The 21,015-nt window shown below is 37.4% G+C and overlaps 2 protein-coding genes and 1 pseudogene across 2 annotated transcripts in view; 1 reads left to right on the top strand and 2 right to left on the bottom strand.

Annotated features, from left to right (window-relative positions):
* Positions 1-1,368, bottom strand: part of LOC149051818 (polycystin-1-like protein 2) — a 7,042-nt gene extending 5,674 nt beyond the window's left edge. The window contains exons 1-2 of the mRNA XM_089187411.1: positions 1,141-1,368; positions 1-593 (exon numbers count right to left, since the gene is read on the bottom strand). The exon at positions 1-593 is cut by the window's left edge and continues 664 nt beyond it. Of these exons, the coding sequence (XP_089043537.1) occupies positions 1-593; positions 1,141-1,191 (644 nt within the window). The 5' untranslated portion in view covers positions 1,192-1,368. The remainder of the gene's footprint in view (positions 594-1,140) is intronic.
* Positions 1,369-1,738: 370 nt separating this feature from the next.
* On the bottom strand, positions 1,739-6,418 carry LOC149051817 (uncharacterized). Its single transcript, XM_089187509.1, has 4 exons — positions 4,638-6,418; positions 3,788-3,913; positions 3,312-3,497; positions 1,739-3,193 (listed from the first exon to the last, which is right to left on the bottom strand). The coding sequence occupies exons 1-4, from the start codon at positions 4,686-4,688 to the stop codon at positions 2,909-2,911; spliced, it is 648 nt and encodes a 215-aa protein (XP_089043635.1). The 5' UTR covers positions 4,689-6,418; the 3' UTR covers positions 1,739-2,908.
* Positions 6,419-14,166: 7,748 nt separating this feature from the next.
* On the top strand, positions 14,167-15,525 carry LOC149051816 (uncharacterized; annotated as a pseudogene).
* Positions 15,526-21,015: the final 5,490 nt, after the last annotated feature.

Here is a 21,015-nt window from a genome sequence, read left to right as displayed (position 1 = left end):
TAGAACATCGCGTTAGCAAACATAGATGTCAAAAGCACTGAGAGGCAGCAAGAAAGCCGCTGTACTCTTGTAAAGCGGCTTTTTCTTAGCTTGGCTGCTACTGAAATCCAAATATGCCACTCTGCGAGGCCTCTTCGCCAACGTTTTGCAACTTCATCGCCAAAATCCATATGATTTGAGGTCTTGTTGATTATCCGCTCGATGCACCCATCTCCGCGCTCAAGAGCAAACCACTGATAAGCCATGAATTTCCTCGACTGCTTAGACTGTACGTCCCGAATCAGAATTTCCTCTAGGTACCACGAGGGACTATCTCCAAAATTGTCATGTCCAATCTGCACTCCTTGGATTGAACCAAGTGATTTGTTCACATATAGTACAAAAACATCTGAATTACCTCTAGAAAATAACGTATTAACTGCACCAGGCTCTTCTTGGCTAAGCTGAAGAGCGCCACTCTTTCCGTCAGAACCGTAAATCTCCGAAGCAACATGAGCAGTCGTGCCTGAGTTTTTCCAAGCTCCTGTAGTAATCTCTATAACATATTCATAGGTGCTGCTTGAAGATGATGGAAGTTGGATCGGTAATTCCCTCTAGAAAATCATGATAAGGAATGAATAATTAACACGGGTAGCTGATTTTTATTTTTAATTCGCTTTTTTGTCCAAGTCCCGACAAAAAAAAAAGAACAAAAAAAAACAACAAATTTGGTCAACCTTAAAAAACAGTTTAATTAAATTGACTGTCCCTTCACTTTTAAAGTTCAAGATTTTTAAATTATATTCAACGCGTTTTAAAGTTAAAAATCTCAACTCAACAAACAATGAAAACGAATAATGCTGTCAACATTCAACCTTTTTTTTTTCCCTTAACCCTATAACTCCCACAGGTGATAAACATGTATATTCTCCCAAAAATGTTCGTACATTATTCAGGTAACAGGTCATGAGAATATTTAAACCTGTAAGGTAGAAGTTGTTATCTTGATCTATCAGCAAATTGTCGTAACTTATTTACAAACAAAATGTATAGCAGTCGGAGGGGAGAATTAACAATCAGATCATGGGAGTGAAAGGGTTATACTGGAGAGCATGCTCCGTTAAAGCAACGTTCATGAGCAAAATCTGGTTCGACACTTACATTTTTGGCATCTTCCTTGTCGAATTTCCTTACGATAACGAGTACAATCATATAACACGATATAACCACCGCAATAGCCACAATTACTGCAACATTTCCGGTTTCTGATAACTGCTGGAACTCGACTAAAACCTTGTCGAAGTCAATAGGATTCGGTTCAACTAAAAGACTTGCACCAAATGATGTCAAGTGGCTACAGCTACAGTTTAAAAATCCATCGAATTCTGCTAAAACCTGAAATTAACAAATGTAAGGAATGTTAAAATTTTGGCTGTCACCATTAACTTAATCAAACTGTATATTTTCTGTCTTAAAGCGCTGCTATGTCCTGGTTGGTTATCATATTGATTCGACTTTTGTCTGAAAATGTTATCTGATCAAATTTTAGCCTGAATTCAAAGATAAGCTGAAGGAGTGAGGATTATTACAATACCACAGCACTTTTGCAAAAAATACTCAGGAAAGCTCAAATTATCTCAACTGTATTGAATACAATTCCAAATTATGCAAAAAAGGATTGTGCTTAAAATCGTTATGTAATTTTTCACTTACTCGACAACCAGATGATATCCACTTGTCAATTTTTTCTGACCAGTAAACACAACTACCTAAGGCCACCTTTAGAGTGTAGTTCTGGTCTCTTGTGGAATCATAAATTGGCATCACAAAGATATTTTCAATCTGGGGTGGGGTGGGTGGTGCATCTTTGACTTCGACACAGGAGCGCTTCCTTCGCCTTCCGCCAAAACATGATCTTTTCCCCCTTTTGTGAGATAAGTTCACTGTGGCACTGTAATGTTTTAAGCCGAGAAAGTATTTCCCAGGACGCTCAGCCAGAAACTGTATCGGTTCATGTGGATTCAAGGAGCAGACCGTTTGCCCTTCACTTTTGTCATGAGCACTTAGCGCCCAAACACACTTTTCGCCATGAGAGATAGTGGCATTAAGGTCGTAGTCTTGAGTTGTCGGCCGCTGACCAAAACGCATATAGACAAACATATGTACGGTTGGATCTTGAGGTTTGATTTCCAGCATCAGCCATGTGTTTTCAAATCTAACTTCTATCACATGAAAAAGTAAATTGTCATCCCTTGTGAAATAGTTTTTTATTTTTGCAAAGTTTTCATCAGGTTTCAAAGGCGTAACGATGACGATGTCTTCAGAGAGATTTGATACTTTAATCAGCTCTCTTTTGTTGTTTTTCAGCTTCAGGGTTACAACATCAGAGGCAACTCGCTCTTTTGTGCCGTCCCAAGTGTAAGGATTAAAAGAGATTGACAGCATCTAAAAGAAGAATGATTAACAATTTTGCCTGCTTGTTTGTTTTTGGAGACTGCTATAGTTATACGTGTAAACAACGAATGTGCTGTCAGTATAAATCATAAGTTACCATAAGTTGAGGGCAAAATGGAAATAACAATATATTTGGCGATATAAGAAAAATGAAATGACACTCGTATGGTCACTTATTATGGATTATTTTCATAGCCAGCTTTTTGAAACTCGAATGAAAAACGACGAAAATGGCTTATAAGAGATCTGATCCTGTTATTTACTCAATTTTAAAGTTTAGTGAAGGCTATCTTAAGAAAATCAAGATTGATTCGGTTTCTTTTGCTGTCCCAAGTACCAGAGTTGAACATGTCAAAATCAAAACAAGAAATAAGATTGCTGCAGGTAAGAAGCAACCTTTATGGTACCTAATGTGCTACTTTAACTTGACTGGGGTCTGTATCTGCCCCCCCCCCCCCCCCCCAAAAAAAAAAATTTAATTGAAATGTGCCTGTGGGGCAGGAATACCTACCTGAACATCTACAAAACTTGTTTTGTTTACTCCAGAGAGCAACAACTGGCTCTTAGACGGTAAGATAAACCGGCCTTTTCCTGCTTTAATTTCCAGTCCTGAAAGTCTCTGGAGGCTAAATCTTCCGAGCGTCATGGATAGTTGTCCTGCTGTGATTGGTATCATTCTTTCATCAGGTACTGTCAAGGCTAACAATGAGTCTGCAACTTTCTCTAGGGCTTTCATTGAAATCTTCACCAATAGTTTACCCTGTGCAAATTGCAAAAATAAACATAGAATATTTATTTCAAAAAAATTATGAATTTTCGCAAGGAGGAGTCTGTTTGGTGTGAACTTTTCGACACACCCTAAATGTACATTACAGTACCTGTTGTTGAAAACTTGACTTAGAGTCTTCGGATGCAGTCACTGCTGCTGCCTTCAACACGCTGTTAAGACATGAGGCCAAGTTTTCTGCTGATTGCGTTGTCAATGGTGTGTCTGCTACAAGTTGTTTCTGGGCGATAGACCATAGGAGTGACGTCATCGAACTAATAGCAAATAAGGAGATATTCTGTGGAGTGCAAATGGATATAAATGAAGATAAAAATGCTTACTTTCCGACTTCTTTCCATTGGCTTTGTAGAAATAGTTTGTGGCGAATTAGCTAAATTAAGTTCAAACTTATAGATTGCTTCATTTGATAACGCAACAGTTGGTTATTTTTCATGCCTGTTTGTTTTCATTTCCTTTGTTATTGTTGTTGTTTCTTGAGCCTTTCTGGCTAAGTAGTGTCATGGTATGAAAACTTGACGTAACAGCAAGGCTATTCCAGTCCCAATCAATATGACATAATTAACTTACCAGAGACTGATGGGGCACTTTTTCCAAAACCTGAAGAGCAGAACCGATAGCTGAAGATTTGTGAAGCAGGTCGGAGACAGTTTTTGCTCCCAAGGGCGAAACTTTTTCAAGGATGTAGTTCATAACCTTGATCAACGATAAACATATCAGCTTAGTGTTCATTAAGCATTAAAGAATTAGGCAGATAGACTGTATCTCGCAGGCTCGTTTCAAAGATAATAGATCTAAATAGGAGACTTAAAGTATAAGGTTTCCCAATGTCAGTTAAATGCCATCAAAATGACATATTTATAAGCGCATGATTGATGTAAATGAATCAAAACACCGAAAATGTTTAAGCTGAAATAAAGGAAAGTCTGGTGAGTTCAGCCCATGAATAAATTTGCTAGCCTCATTTTCAAGGCGCTGTAAATATTCATTTGAAGTTTAATTTAAGGTTCCTGAGCATTCTTCACTTATAGCAACGTAAGACAAAATTGTATGCTAACACACTCAACCCGCGAGAATAATGGAATTTAAACATGTAATGTGGAAGCCACGACTCTCGAGCAGCAAAAATATCAGATATTTAACAGACAAGCTTCAATCTTTCTCAAAAATATGTTCATATATTTAAAGTATTATATTCGTCTGTTCCTCGACAGTTGAGTTTACCATCATCATTATGATTATTATGATTATGATTATCATCATCATTTAAATACAAATGCTTTATTGCTTTTTATTTATTTATTTTTTTTATTTTTTTTTTGCATGTTTGGCTCCTAATAAACTCTTTGCTTTTCGGATACGATCATAATGAGCTAGTTTTATTTCACTTTTTAAATAACAAGTTGGATTTTAGAAGTACCTTGTATCTCTCCTGCAAATTCATTGAGGTTTCTTGTGAAACTGATAGCATGACCGAGTTTGCTATTAGCGCCGCTTCTGTCAGGTTTCCGATTTCGATAGATTTCCGAAATAAACTGTCCTTTGCTAGTAGAAGGTTTGTGATAAAATCGGTGCTTACATTCTGATATGGCTTGATCTGCAAAAGTCAAAAGCGGGCGCCCATAACTAATCTATTATTAATAGGGACCAAAAGAAATTGAAATATCCTCACATCCTTTCATGCTAGATATTAAATTAATGGTTATCGACTTACCTGAACTGTCGAAGAGACTGGGGAAGCAGAAATTCCAAAGTTGTCAGTCACTGTAGCGATAACTTTGACAACAAAATTATTTGCATTGTTCCCTGGCGGTATCCAAGAGGTATTGATATTGTTGTTAACGCCACGATATAAAACATTGTACAGATCGTTCTTTAGCTTGTATTGAAACTGGTAGGACAGAGGGTTGTTTTCACTTTTCCAGTGGCTACAGCTCAGACTGAAATCAGTCTTCAGTGAGATGCCGCTTGGCGGAGTAATCGAGCAGTTCCCCCCTGTAGGGGGTATTGCTGTAGAAAATTCGTAAGCATTCATTCCCCTTAAACCGTCCGTAATTGTTACGAATAGTGCCAACCGGTACTTATTTCCACCAGCAAGGGAACCCCCTTTGATAACAATGTCACTTGAATTCAGCGGTGTACTTGTGATAAGTCTTAGATTATGTTTCCTTTGCCAGGTAAAGGAGGTGTTTCGCTTGAACTGCTGGTAGAGCACCCACTCATAGGAAGATATTTTAGAGCACTGTAATCCGCGACATTGTGATTCGATACTAAGTTTTACCAAGTGACTCACTTTAGCTTGACAGTTAAAGAAACACCTAAAATGAAGCGAAAAATATTAGACGAACGCTCAGTGGAGAAGAGGTTTTGAACTTTCTTTGCCTGATGAGATTATGTAATTAAGAAGAACAACTACAGCAGTGGCTGCAATTTAACATTGATATGAACATCTGCTAATGAAGTAGCTACAACAACAATAATAAACAAAACGACAATATCAACAACAACATCATTATCAGCAACAACAAATTATATGAAATGACGGCAACAGAAACCACGAAAAATAACGAAACCAGAGACAAAACAGCTAGAATTGGAAGACAGAAGCATCAGTAGCGAAAAAAAAGAGAAATAGTCAAGAACAAATAAAGATATTAACAACGGCAAAGAAAACATCAGTAAAAACAAACCAAACAAACAAAATAATAACAGAAAAAACGAAGTAGATCTCTAACCTTTGATATATTTCTGGGGGGTCCCCTTCTATCAGATGGATAACTTGATAAACAGTGGAAATGCGAATATCCTTGGTCACCACAAGTTTAACTATGTAGGTCTGATTAACAGACATAGCTTTGGTGTTTAAGGAAATTTGTTCGCCAGATGCTTTTCCGTAATACTGAATGGCTGACTCGTGTACTGCCGTAATGAAATATTTGTCCGCCTTCGCCTCCGCTTGTTTGCTGAAGGGAATTCCTGTGACTTTGCCATAATGCCAGGTGAATTTCATTCTTGGTTGGTTGGCATGTGCAACTTCCGGGTCATATGACAGTGAGGCATTTAATGTGATGTTTCTGTGGAGTCCTCTTGTTACTTCTGCGCCACCGGAAATGACCGCCACAAGGTCAATTTTTCTTTTGCGAGCTGATTTTTCGTCTAAATAACGAGAATAAAAATAAAAATAAAATTAAAAAAAAATAAAAAAAAAAGAAGAAGAAGAAAAAAGAGAAACCTGGCTTAGTTACAGAAAAGGTGATATCTCTGTTGTTATCAATTTACCCCTTTTTCCAATTGTTTTGTGACATGGTCTAAACCCTCAATACATAAAAATAAGTAGGGTTTAGCAGCCATTTTGAGCTGTTTTATCACTACATCCCATTCGAAAAACTCAGCAATTGCCATGACAGTAAGGTGCTGCACCTGGGTATATAGGATATAGTATATAGTATCTTAACTTGCCAGTCTTACGAAATACGTTCTTACTAGTTTTGTTATTAATACTTACTATTAGATATTGTTATTGGAGCTGTAGTTGAAATTTGTGTCAACGATGGTGATGACGATAGCGATGGCGATGACATTAGAGATGGCGATGGCGGTGCTAATGCCGATGCCAATGCCGATGCTTAATATGGATGAAGATGGAAATCTTCGATAAGTGTGAAATGCTAATTGAGTTCTTTGACTATTTTACGGCTTCCCTCTTAGCACGTGTTTGTAAATTTTTTAAAAAATATTGGGTAGCAAATTACAGGAAACGCAAACGGCGAAAAGGTTCGAAAATTCAAGCTTGTCATCATAGCACAATTTACAAACTTGGATGAAACGGATATTTTATGCTAAGTGGACGCTATTGTACCTTCGTTACAAAGTGCGTAACCCGAAGTGTGCTATACCAACAGGCACTATTGAAATACACTACAAATACCTTGAACATCCTCATTGTTAAAACTAATGTCAGAGGAAAAGACCAACAAGCAAAGGCTTTTGTTGATTGATGCAGTAGTAGGATAGGTGGTTTACCACATAGCTATCGGTATGATCGCGATACTCGCCGGTGTTAATTTCTGTGTACATTTGTTTGCACCTTGCACTATTCAGTCCGCGATAACATTAGGCACTTGCAAAGTTTCGATTACAATGAGCATGAGGGATATAAAGGATGAATAAAAGTCGCTTTAAGCTCTCTTGGACTTAATCCTATAGCTTGTTAACTCAATGGGAAAATGCTAGATAGGCAATAACCAATCAAGTTACCCTCTTTGAAATACTATGATCATTTTCTCTGTTCAACGTATCTTAAGTCATTCGAGAGCGCAATATATCCTTGGTTAGGGTCTAATGGAGATACGACAGAGTTTTGTTTTGCTTTTCATGGCATAATAACGTGGAATTATATTTTTGAGGCAGCCAACTGTAGACGAATAATGTTGATTTTCTCTTTGTCAGAGGAACGGTAGTGAGGGTAATCTCTTTCTCGACAGTTATTTGGTCTCGTCACGCAACGCGCACTCTCTCTAACTGGGAATAAAGGGCGTTGTGTAAGGAGAACAGCCAACAGCTGCGGAAAAGTCAAAGGTAAGTATGGCACCAATGCATTTTATTTGCACTCAGATGTTTTTATACAGAAGAGACAGTATTTTATGAAAACGTTCATTGAGATATGTCTGAAATATATTTTCATTTATGCAAATGTAAGTGTAAACTTGATCCTGACTGTAAAGGGGTTTATATAAATTCTGCAGTGAGTATCACCAACGTTAGAAAATAATGTACGTCTTTAGTACACTCAAACGATTCTGGTGCCGCTTAGTTTACTCAAAATAATACTAGAACAACAACAACAACAACAACAACAAAAAGGACGACTTACCCTTGGAAATTTCACAGATATAAGCGTCATAGTTTTTCCAAATTGTTCTTCCACTACCAAACACGCCCCGTTCGCCATTCCTGGACCGCTTGTAGATGAAAGCCGCGTCGTGTTCACCACTCGGCTCCCCTTCTCCCCATTTGCAAATAGTCAGCGGTCTTCCATGCACCCAGGTCCAATTCCCACCTTTTTTTTCTTTTGTTAAGCCAATACTCCATTTATTTTCAAAGGATTTAGTATTTCGCCTTTGAATTGCATCATTCATGAAGTTCCATTCCTCTTCGGTTTCCATGGAAACTAAGTCCCCTCCTTGGCTTTGGCAGGTTTCTCTGTTCCGGGGCCAGGACCATCCATCCACCGAAATTATATACCAAGAGTTTTTAAAGGTTCTATCAGGGCATTCTACAGAATTATAAAAAAGAAAACAAAAATACTAATTATCATAATGATGATAAACAAAGTGATACTTAAATTAATGATTGTAACATAAAAAGACAAATCACAATCACAATAAAGAAGAAAAATAAATAAGTTAGAAAACGTGACTTATTTTTTTTATTTGATCCCTTTTTTAACATCTGCAGTTTATGTTTGATCATTGTCAATTAATACAATACATCTTTCTTCACTACAGCATCCGCTATCTCTGACCTGCTTTTCAGAATTAGTTCACATCAACTAAGATTATCTGTGAGCTCATGTAAATTTGGTGGCTGAGTTTTGAAAGTTAATTAGCTCCTTCCTCACTCCGCCCCCAATTCTTCCTTCCCCAGCTGAACAGACATAAAAACGTAAAATTAAACGTTAATCTAGGTTCTCATGGATTTGCAACTGGAGATTAGCCCTATACAGTTGATATGGGAAAGGCTATCGGGAAAAAAGAGCAAAAATTTAAGGTGCACGCCACAATCTTAAAGGATTATATGGGTAACGGTAATCATTATGGACATAAAAAGTGAAGATAAATTAAACAGAGTCAGCTCGTCCTTTTTTTTCGTATTTCATGCTGTGTATAATTTAAGATCAGTATTGTTAATAAAATAGGTTCATCAAAACCGAGATGCTTCGCCCCTAAAGCGATAGTTTCCTAGAGTCTCCTGATATCCTCAATCTATTTTCATTCAATGCATCTGATATTAGTTATCGTGATGAAATTGCAGGGAAAAAGTGCTTGGGGTGCTCTTCATTTACCGCTTTATTAGTAGCCAACAGCCATTTTGTGTTTTCGGCGCTGCTTTTAATCTTTCTGTTTTTCATTTGAACATTGTTGTCTAATTCAAGATTTCTTACTCACTGCACAATACGCACAATCATTGTTCCTTTCATTGCGCTGGTATAGCCCGAAGAGAACCTAAGCATTGTCATACGCAAAGCCCGCTGTCATCGTTTGAGGGTTGACCTTGGTTTGACTTCTAGTTGCTTTATACTAAAGCTAAACTCTGGTTTGATGGGCAACTTGGCTCAAGCACAGGTTTTAATTTATCTTGTCACAAGTCAGGAAATGGTCAGGAAAAATGGTCCTTCAAGATCAGGGAAAAGTCAGAAAATTTATGTTTTTTCAGAGAAGTTAGGAAAAATATTCTTCAACAATTCAAGTATTTAAGTAGGTTTTTATAGACATCAAATGTAAATAAATTGGTTCTCATAAAAAAAGGAATGTATACAATCTGGTTTTAGTGGCATACACTGTGGCATGTCCACTAAATGGCTCTTCCTTCATCTATCAAATGTCAGATTGAATTGTAATTTAGAAAAGCAGACAGCAAATGTGCCGGATTGTTTAAGGATTGTTTCATGAAAATTAAGAGACGCAGATGTTTGTCACTGAAGTCATACTAATAAATAGTTGGTTGGAAATAATGGCTATGAGCCAATATGGGAAATTGTAAAATTTTCAGGGAATTTTTACATTTGTCGGGGAATTTCATAAACCTATGGCTGTAACAATCATGTTGTACACGTACTTCTGTATCAAAGTTAACTGAAAATATATTATTTAATACAATTTGTAATAATACAATATCATAAATATTTCATTCTATTGGATTGTCCAGATTTTTATTGTTGTTTTTTTTTAATATTTCCTAAATGCCTTTTTACACATATCTCAGAGTAACCAGATACCTTTGTGCTGAAGCAAAACAAACGAGATTTGTCACTTGAACACTTCGTGGAAGTGTAAGAGCCAAGACCTAAAGTTCAAACTACACCTTTGTATAATTGGAGAAGATGGAGCTCAGGGGGAGGGCATGAAGAATGCTACTTCATTCCAGAATCTCTAGAAAGTAGAGAAGTAAAATTCCACTTGTTTCTGATGAAAATGTCAAGACTGTGCTTCAAATTAAGATGAGTGTTTTTTTTAGGAAATGTCCTCTTTACTAAAATGCAATTTTTCTTTGTCTTCGATTAAGTGTGTGAATGGACTTAAACAGGATATGGACACTGAACAGGAAATTTCCACGATCACGAAGTTTATGTTCATTCACTGTACATTTCCTTCTGCATATCGGTCATCATTTCTGTGTTGTTATTTTTGCATGCTCTGACCATGGTTGATTGGGTGTTAACAATGTACTTCATTTCTTTTCAGTCATGGGTTTAAGCTTTAGTTTCCGCGTACTTCAAAAGCAAGAAATAATCTGACCATGTTCAATGTGTCCTCACTTTCACTTTATCTGTTTATTAAATAAATAAAATGCGCGCCGATTGCATTGTTGAGTTATATAAGCATCCGGGAATTTTTAAGAACACCAGAGTGCGGAGAAGCTCGAGCCGAAGGAGAGTGCATCTTGCACTTCTCTGGTGTTCTTTAAAATTCCCAAGTGCTTATATAACTCAACAATGCTCAAGGAACAAGTTTTTTTTTTTTTAATTTCTTTTATAAAATGTATCGTGAATTGAGCGCACTCGTACCGATGACGTAGGTGGCTTGCGCTATATCTCGACAATGCCCTCGTGTGACGTAAGGCACTTACTTAATGGGAATATAATAAACTAATTCTGACCGATCACGGCGCGCGCATTTCTCTTATAATAAACAATAACGTATGTTCCTGGATGGCCTTGATTGAAATAGTTTTATGCAATTATTCTCATGTTCTGAATAAGACGATTTTCAACGTTGCAAAAGGTGCTATCAAACTATTTTTTTTGGTAGTGTTCTCCTCACATTAATCAACGGGAGTTTTTTTCTTCTTTTTCACATGTTTTGACCGAAAGAAACTAAGTTTATTTTATTTTGCCCTTAACTGAAGTTCTTTCATCGAAAAAAAGTCTTGCTTATGGTCTCCTCCACAAAACATCTTGCACTTGGGCTAAGACATTTTGCAACTTTAGAATGTTTTCAGTCCCTGTTGCTGTTCATTGATGACAATAAGTTGTGGTATGACCAAGCAGGTTTGCAAACGCAGAAGACATATTGTATTTTTCGCTCAAATCAGTAATGGAAGAAGAAGGAGTAGATGCGGCCGTGGAGAGACGTTAAGTGCGCAGCAGTATGGATTTTCCAACTTCTTTACATGTTTCTAGAACTATTCAAAGCAACCCTCCCATCTACATGGTTTCGCGTTAGAAATACGCTACGATTGCATCCTCATTTTCGCCTATTCACTAGCGAAGTAACAGTATCAGTGAAAACATTTTTTCTTTCGCACAGATATATGGCTGGGGACGTCGCTCTCCGCCAAGAAAGCGAAATAATACGAATGGAAATTATTGAGACTGCGAAAAGAGAAGATGAAGAAGCCTTTCCATTTGTTCAATAACAAGTTCCAATCGTAAACAATTATAATAGTAAACTCAGTCTAGTTCGGCCTTCGGACGTCATGTTAAATATGTTATTGTTGCCTCAGTAACATGTCACGTGAGCGTAACCCTGACCAGCGATTGGTAAATGTTTGGTTTTGCTCTAGGTTATCAAATTTGACAACTATCCCGAACTGCTGATCGGTTTTTAAAGTGGTCCGTTTTTTCCTGTCTCTACCCAAGAAGGCAGTTACGCTTGCGCGAGTCGCCAACTACATCCCTAACTTCGTTGCCAGTTTTCATAAATTTATTTCGTTTTGCCAGCTGGACAGTATTTTAAAGTAAATCATTTTAAAGCAAATCAAGTCGATGAATAACTTATTAATCCTCTCTTTCTCTCTTTCAATTCACTTTGGTTGCCAGCAAAAAAGAAGTTGTTTCGAAATACATTTTTGAAGAAAATATATGATTAAATAAGTTGACACGTGGCCTAAAGACCGTTTGTAATTAAACTAGACCTACACTAGAAGTTACTCAGAAAGTTAAATCGTGAGGTATATGTTTACAATTGAATTAATTAATGGAACTTTCATTCATTTTATGCGTGAGTTCTTTCAAACAATTTGTTCATCGTAAAACGGATAGAAAAGTCTTCAGCAAACGGTTTGAACCCGGGAGTAACATGAAATAGTTTAACTTGATCGTCTGGGTCTGGCCTGAGAAGGACTGTTCTCACTGACGTTTCATCAATCCGAGCAGAAGTCATGATCAGAGTCAAGTGAATAGTTGTTGTCAGTCGAATCTTCCAAGTCCGGTTTGTATAAGCAAATGATAATTTTGTTTCTTTTTTTTTCATGGGCACTTTGTCTAATTACTAATACGTGTTTAAAAGTTCATTAATCTCTCACAAGTTCGGTGAACTGAGCATATTCTGTGAATAATATAATTACTTTTAAGAAGCATGAGTGATTTTCATGACATAAGTGCAAGACTTAAGTACGTAAGATACTTTATGGTTGGAATGTGATCTTACCTCCAGGTATCTCGCAAATGAAGGCATTGTTATCAGCCGAAGAGATGCCATCAAAGAGGCCTCCATTCTTGGATATTTCCGCCCGTGTGTCGTTACCATCTGGCTCAGAATCTCGCCATTTCGAAATATTTAGTTGTTCTCCATTCTTCCAAATCCAAACCCCGCCTCTTTTCCATAAACCAATGTGCCACGCACTAGCATTCCAAGCACCACGCTTTTGAATCTCATGATTGATAAACTGCCACTCTTCTTCAGTTTCGATGGAAACTAAGTAACCTCCCTGGTCGGAGCAGACAAACTTGTTGAAAGACCATTTTCTTCCGCTTTTCGAAAATATGTAAGAGGAGCTTTTGAAACAGGCTGCTTGGCACTCTATGAGAAAAAAAATTAATAAATGAAGGAAAAAAAATTATGCTGATGATAACAATAGTGATGATGGTAATGATGAAGATAAGAGAGTATTTTTTAAAATATCAATTTTTATAACAAACAATGGGCGTCAAAACCCTCTACCTCACTGAAACAAAAAAAAATTGGGCTAGGTTTTAAAAGTGAAAATCGGGGAGATCAAGGTAATAGCACTATTATTCTTTGCCTTTTTTTGTTTTGAATCACAATCCGATGTAATTGAAGCAGGAAGTCAAAGACTCATTTGTATGATAAATTAGTCACATCTTTCTTTCTTTCTTTCTTTCTTTTTTTTTGTCAGTTCATTTTAAGGTACATAAATATTAAATGGAATTTCACTACCTCACCTGTTCCTGGTAACTCCATCATCAAATGAAGAATGACTGTAGAAGAGAAAATGAACAAATATATTGATTGTTATCTCAAGAATAACATTTCAAACAATGAAAAAGTTTATCTGATTTCAAATTAGCGTGGTACTAATGCATTCTATTTACTACATGCACTTTAAAATCTACCCATGACTTTTCTTGCTTTCCCCAGGGAGCTGACGGATGAATTAACAAAAAATGCAGCATCCCTGCAATTCACTAATCAGCTGCAGGAAACTTGCTACATGTGGGAAACATTTCTGAGGATACGGTAGGCCTTAGCAAATGCCGTTGGAAAAAAAAAGCGCTATCAAGGAAAAAAAAAATGTCTCGTTTTAGCTCGATGTAATGGTAAACAGACTGAGACGCAAAAATTCGGAAAGGACGATATTTCTTCAAGCGAATTGATCTGGTATCAAATCTGACGGGTCAAATTAAACTTTTGCCCAATTTGAATCTTGAGCGGTTGGGCTCCGAAATTTTGCGAGGAGTTTTTCATATTCTTAGCTGTTACTGAACTATGGATCACCAGACGGCAGAACCTTCAGAACCTGTGGAACCCACCGAACCTGCGGAACCTCCGGAACTCGTAGTTTTTCATTTTGTTTGTTTGTTTTTTTAAATTTTTTTTCGCGTAAAAGAAGAGCTATGAGATACATATAAAGTTTGCTTTCGAGTGTCAAGAAAAGTAATTTAAAAGAGAAATATGTTTTAATTGTCCACAACGTCCAACTTGGCGAGCAGTCAGCAGTCTCCAACCCTGCGTGTAAATAATTGAACGATAATTTACGAGCTCTAATAGTTTGGGAAAGGCGCTTTCAAAATGACGCCTGATGCGAAAGCTCTCAATGAACTCTTGGCTGAAATTTAATGTACATGACCTTTGAATGAGGAACACGAGCTGTAAAATAAAACGTGATGCTCGTAGAATTTCGGGGTGATCGGAGTGTCCTGAGCGAATTCGCAGCGTTTTGCCTCCAGTGGATTCGTTTGGTGGGTTTTACTCGCAGACGTGACATTTATCAGAAAAAAATCTGCAACAAGATGATACCTAGACGTAGAATCGTTGTTTACAATCGTATCGATCGAGGGTGCAGTTCAAGCCGCATTGCGAAAACTAGAGAACGAAAGCGATCTTGCTAATCGCAGAAACTTAACACCTACACTAATTGCTGACCGCATGAATTTGGTCTTGAGATCAACATATTTCCAATACAACGGGTCGATTTATGAACAGCAAGACGGAGCAGCTATGACAAGCTCTGTTTCCGCTGTTATAGCTAGCATCTACATGAAAGAATATGAGGAACAGGCGAAAGCAAATGCGACTTGCAAACCTAAGATCTGGAAAAGATATGTAGATGACACGTTCACATTCTTAGAGTGGAACTATGTCAACAGCTTTTATAACATCTAAACAGTCAACAGCCCACAATTTGTTTTACCATGAAAGTCGAGAGAGATAACGCAATTCCCTTTTCTCCACAAACCAGCTACAAGGGACTCAGACAGTCTTCTCACCACCGCTTTCTACAGAAAGCCCACCCATACTGACCAGTACCTAGCCCATGATTCGCACCACCCTCAGTCAGTGAAGCGTGGTATTGTTAAATGTCTATACGACTCAGAGCCAAACACCTCAAGACGAAACCGTCGGTTATCTCTGAGGAAAAGAAACACTTGTCATCAGTACTTGTTTCGCATGATTGTTCTTCTTCATTTCTACGAAAACTCGCAAAAAAAAGGGCAATAGCCAACAATGAACCCGCGCAGGGATTTAAATCCACCGCCATTCTGCCTTACATAAAGGGCGTATCTGAGGTTCTTCGCCGCTGCCTACAACATAAAGGCATACGGACCATTTTCAAGACTGACATAACACTTAGGTCTCACTTAGTACGACCTAAAGACGCCCTGGAACCATCAAAACAAAACAGTGTCGTTTACAAGATCCCATGTGAATGCGGCGATGTGTATATCGGCAAAACAGGAAGATCAATGCGAGAAAGGATAATGGAACATGACAGAGACATACGGTTTGCTCGTACTCAGACCTCTGTGGGTGGATGGGCGCTGACTGCTTTGGGCAACGATTTCACATGCTTAAAGCGAAGCAAAAACTAGTGTCTCATAGCCAATGTATGGATTAGACATTTAATATAAATGTAAAAGTTCAAAGTTGTCGCTTCTCAGACTAAATAACTTTAAATAAATAAACCTTATTCGATGCGAAAATTTTGAACATCGCGTGGTATTATTCCAAGTTAAGAGAGTGCCGTTCAAAAACCCATCCAATTGTTCTTTATGACCATCAGGAAATATTCTGTTGTGCTGAGAGACTTGTTGCTTGAGAAACGAACAAAAAAAACCGTCAAGAGCAACATTTTTGGTTTGTTGGGTGCAATCTTTTTGTTGTTACGCTCTCCGTCCGTATATTTGCATTGTTTTACAGTGCAACACTGTGGGAAATTTTGCATGTTCCCTTGCCCACGTATATGGCTTAAATGGGATAGTAGTGGAGTGATAAAAGGTATATTTGCGACGAATTAAACGACGAAGAAATGTTAAACTGAATCATTCTGCTCTTTATCTAGATTTGTAATTTTGAAACTATATGTAGCGAGTCATTTGAGAAACAAAACTTTTGAAATCGATGACCGACGCCATATTTCGTCGTGTGATCGTTGGAAAGCATGAATACTCTGCTATGTTTTTTCTCTTTCTCTGAGTGGGCTGAAACTCATAAATTAACTGTCTACAGGGTTTTGGTGTCCGTTTTAGAGAATAAAATTCAACAAATGAAGCCGATAAAAAAGTCGGGGAAGCAGGGAGTTAATTAAAAGGGAAATAAAAAATGCAAACTCGTCACAAGCTGAACTGTCGTTGAGGACATTTATTATGAAAAATCCTTATCCAAACTTGCCTTCTGTTTACCAAAGTTATTGTTTTCTATGTAGTTTGTTTATAAAATAAGCACAAATGCAACTCCCATTTCTTTTCGTGCAAGATTCAAGTTGTTCAAGCGAAACGTCTGAATAAGTTGAATTCGACGAACTTAATTTGTTTTATCGCGAGAGGGCTCTTAAGTGGTGTCTGTTTATTTTTCGGTTGACATCTCGTCACAGCAACTTTAAAAGGCAGGCGACTATGCTATTATGTTCCTGAAACCCTTCATGATATTTTTTAAAAAATTTGCACTAAACGTCAATTAAGACACATCAGTCGTGAATTATAACTATCATTTCAATTTAAAAACCGCCAAACTGATTAGTTGTGATTAACAGTTTCCAAATCATTTTCCGTCTTAACAAAGCTAAAATTACATTTGTAAACAAGCTAAAGCATATTTCTCCCCTTTTTAAAATATATTTGGTTATTTTCATTTACTTTTATTAGTATTTTTAAGTATTATTAAACCTAAGAACACACGTTACCAGAGTCCAGTTTGTTTGAATGAAAGAGCCTAATAGGAGCGACCGATAATATCAGTTGGATTTTGCTTGGGGCTCTCGGATGTTCCATTACCGAAATAATTATATCTAGCTAGTCACTATTTACTTAACATTTCCATAAAATAACCACAAAATGTAGTAGAGTTTCACTTGTACTTACTCAGCGTAGAGTGTAAAAACAGAGCTGTGAACATTTTACCGGATTGAAGCCTACTCATAGCCCAATTCTGCAAGCTTCTTATGTTATATAGTTATTGACTTGATAACAACACAAGGGTGACAGATTGTGTAATCTATTTTAACCATTTTGAAGGAGTTGATATGACACATGACAATACTTCTCACTGACATAAGTCAACCCTTATTTTTTTTTCTTTATGAAAGGACCAATGAAGCTAAAGGCCTACTTTACCAGGTGCAGAGCAATTGCTCGCTTCAGCAAAACAAGAAATTCACTTTAATAAGCTACTTTATAATAAAGTTCGGATATAACGCGCGCTCTCATTGGTTGAAAGAGCGTGCTCTATGAGAGTATAGAGCATAGAACTGAGCGAAAGCTGTCACGCCATCTGCCAAATTGTACCATGTTCGACCTTTTCCGGGACTTCTTTTTAGCTTTTTTTCGATAGTTGAAAGTGAAATTTCGGAACAAGCGAGCCGGCAAGTAGTAACAGAAGAACCAAATAAAGGTTTGTAAACATACCAGGCGCCGTTATTTACGTTATTAAAACGTGGGCAGATACGAAAATCCTCAAAGGAAAAACAAAATAGACATTCCGGGTTTTAAAGATTTTCACGCTCAGTTAGATTGCAAGCTTACGTACGGTAATGAAAATCAAACACAGCCAACACTCGTATAGTCTATTGAGTTCAGAGTTCAAAAACAAAACAGAACAAAACAGAAATGATGAAAAATATAACCAAACTGGCATAATTGTTAAAATTCATACTAATCATGACGGTGTCTGAGCAAATATGATTATGCTGAAGTCCATCGCGGCTCACTTATCATGCCGATCTCCGGTCATCACAGTAAAGCAAGCCTCAGAAACTACATCGGCCGCCCTTCGAGTGAAAAAATAAGAGCTCGCTGTGATATCCTTTTCAATGTGTTGAGTGGAAAGTCACTTCAGTCACTGCAGCCGAGTTTTGCGGCGCTGTCATCCCAAGCGATCTTCATGTTCCGGTGAATTCGGCTGTCGTTCAGTTAAAAAACACTCGCCTTGAACAGTTTGTTTTCTACCTTGTCATGTGAAAAAACCCGCGTCTTTTTATGAGCCATAATTCGGCTGAAGTTCACTGAACATTTCACTTCAAGATTCTGATTTAAAAACTTCAGGCAAAAGCGTTAAATTCGACCTGCCGAATTATTTTAGTTTGTAAACTATCACAGAGTGTGAACTTTGATGGTTTGACACTTTTGACAGCTTTTGTCTTGTACAGCCAATCAGATTATTTGAACCATTCTAACAGGGATTCTGATTGGCTTATTGTAGCGTGCTCTATGAGAGTATAGAGCATGCTGACGACACTGTTCTTCGCTTTTGAAATAAAGTTTGTTTTGAAAATTTAAAGTAATACATGGGGAATTTAACGGATTCTTTATTATAAAACAAATAGAAAAGCCTTGACTGTGCTCTGTTCTGTTATAAAGCACTTAGGAAGCGGCTAGAGCACTCAAGAAGTGGGAAGAAACACTCGACTACGTCTCGTGTTTCTCCCCAGTCTTCTTTCGTGCTCTAGCCGCTTCCTAAGTGCTTTATAACAGAACAGAGCACAGTCAAGGCTTCTCTATTTGTTAAATATAAATAGCTATATTAGTTTACATTTTCTTGTCGCGCGGATAATACTTGATAACATACGTTTTTAAGAGAACTAGTCCAAGAATCATGTTTAAAGTTAGTGGTCCTTTGCCGATCCGCATTTTTCCTACCGGAAGCTTTATCGAGTATCTCCGGTGTTCAACTGCACGGATGGAAGAAATTACAATCTATCCATTAAAGGAATGAAACTGCTCGGTGTAATTGGTAACATTTATATGGTATGGCAATAGCTTCAGCGGCGGGACTGATCCCGTAATACATGTATGGGGAATAAAAGCAGGAGAATTAGAACTCATCTGGTCAATTAATGTCATGGGAACCGGGATCAGTCGGATTAAGATTTCCCACAATCCTACATGCATATGAACGACACACAGGGGAATCCAGCTTTTCTTTGAGTCTGCGAAAAGCGCAATGACATCGATATCTGTTTATATAGTAACTGAGAGAGTGAAACAGCAAATAGATATGGATGAAGGCTCGAGCGCTCAAAGAGAGCCTCGCGAAGGAAACAAAAGCGTGAAAAATTTCATTTTAAAGAGACAAAAAGTGTTCCAGTCTGGAGAGAGGGGGTGGGGGGGGGGGGGTTAGGATAAAATTTACCTTATTCTTTCATAGGGCTCTGTGGTATTCATAGGATCCTCCCTCATTGGCAGTTAACAATCACTTTTGTATGATTCAAACCTTTATACTCTGTTAGTGAGACTGATCACTCTCAGTTCCCCCAAAAGCCATGACATCCCCTTAAAAAACTTCTGACCCCTCTCCCAGGCGATTTATAATGGCTGATTCATTAATTCTGCTTCAAAACAATGCAGCATCGTTACAAAGAAAATTAATTTTGACCTCTTATCAATCGATATTCTGATGATTGTTCTAATCCAGTGTAATTTCACTAATCTTCAGATCCAAATTTTTGACATACACGCATTTTCGGATTAAGACCCTTTCACTGCCGCTGAGTATCGACTGTCTAGATAAATGGCTGGTGACCGAAATTTAGCTTTCAGAATAATCAAGAATTACTGCTATAAAAGCGCTTTTATTTCATTCAATGTCTCTAAATCTGAAAAGTTTTTTTTTTCCTTTTGGCATCCATTAAAATTAGTCTAAGACGATGTTAACATGGTATTGTGTTCCTGAGATCCTTTTCAATGCTGTTAAAAGCTGTTTTGCAGACTGTGAAAAAAAAGTCTCTTGTAGTGTCTATCTCAAGAAAACTTGAACAGGAAAGGTATAAGGCGAGAGGGGAGTAGGTAGAGTGAGTTTACGCTCGAGACCAGCAAAATACCTAACTACTGTATACATGAATTTATTTCCGTTAGAATTTTCGGTTGGTATGGTGGTGTTAGTTTATCCGAAAAAAAAAAAAAAGAAATTATGTAAGAAAGTAACTAAGTAGGGATGACGATGGATTAACGCTCGAAACTTCAACTTTGAAACCCTTTACGGTGGCCACTTTGCGGTATCAACTCGGCTGATAACACTAAATGATCTGATTTTTACCTTAATCTTTGATATAGTGTTCTACTTCCCCTTACATATCTTTTTATTTTCTCTCAGCCTAATGGTTATTTTTTAATAAAATATTTTAATTCTTCGCCATCTTCTGAGAACCCTGAGAAAATACTCTCCTGGCGTTTTTCAAGTCTTGCTGTCTCCTACTTAATTTAGAAAAGAATCAGGTAAAAAATGAAAATATGACCTTAGATTCATCTACCGAGAACACTTGAGAAAATATAAAACTCATTGATTTATTATCCAGGAAATATTTATGTTGTTTCATTGATGGTTTCCTGCGGTTTTCCTCTCCAAGAGGATTGTACTTTTTTAAAGGGAGTCAGTGTGACTGCCCTTGGGAATGATATAATAAGATACTCATTTTTATCTAAAATAAAACAAAAAAAAGAGGTTATTAAATGGGCCATGACACCTACCTAGTAACCTTTCCAAAAAGCTAAAATAAAAGCAAAATTTCAGTAAAAATATGGCTGGCTAACCGAGTGGATAAGATGCACATATCTCGTACACAAATGATTATTATTCCCGTATAGGTAAAATTGCCTAAAAAATATATTGCCCACGTAATGAATC

This window comes from Pocillopora damicornis, chromosome 1 (assembly GCF_964200805.1).
Source record: "Pocillopora damicornis chromosome 1, jaPocDami1.2, whole genome shotgun sequence".
Lineage (NCBI taxonomy): Eukaryota > Metazoa > Cnidaria > Anthozoa > Scleractinia > Pocilloporidae > Pocillopora > Pocillopora damicornis.
Note: the sequence above shows the minus strand (reverse complement) of the source record. Positions and strands in the feature narration are given on the sequence as shown.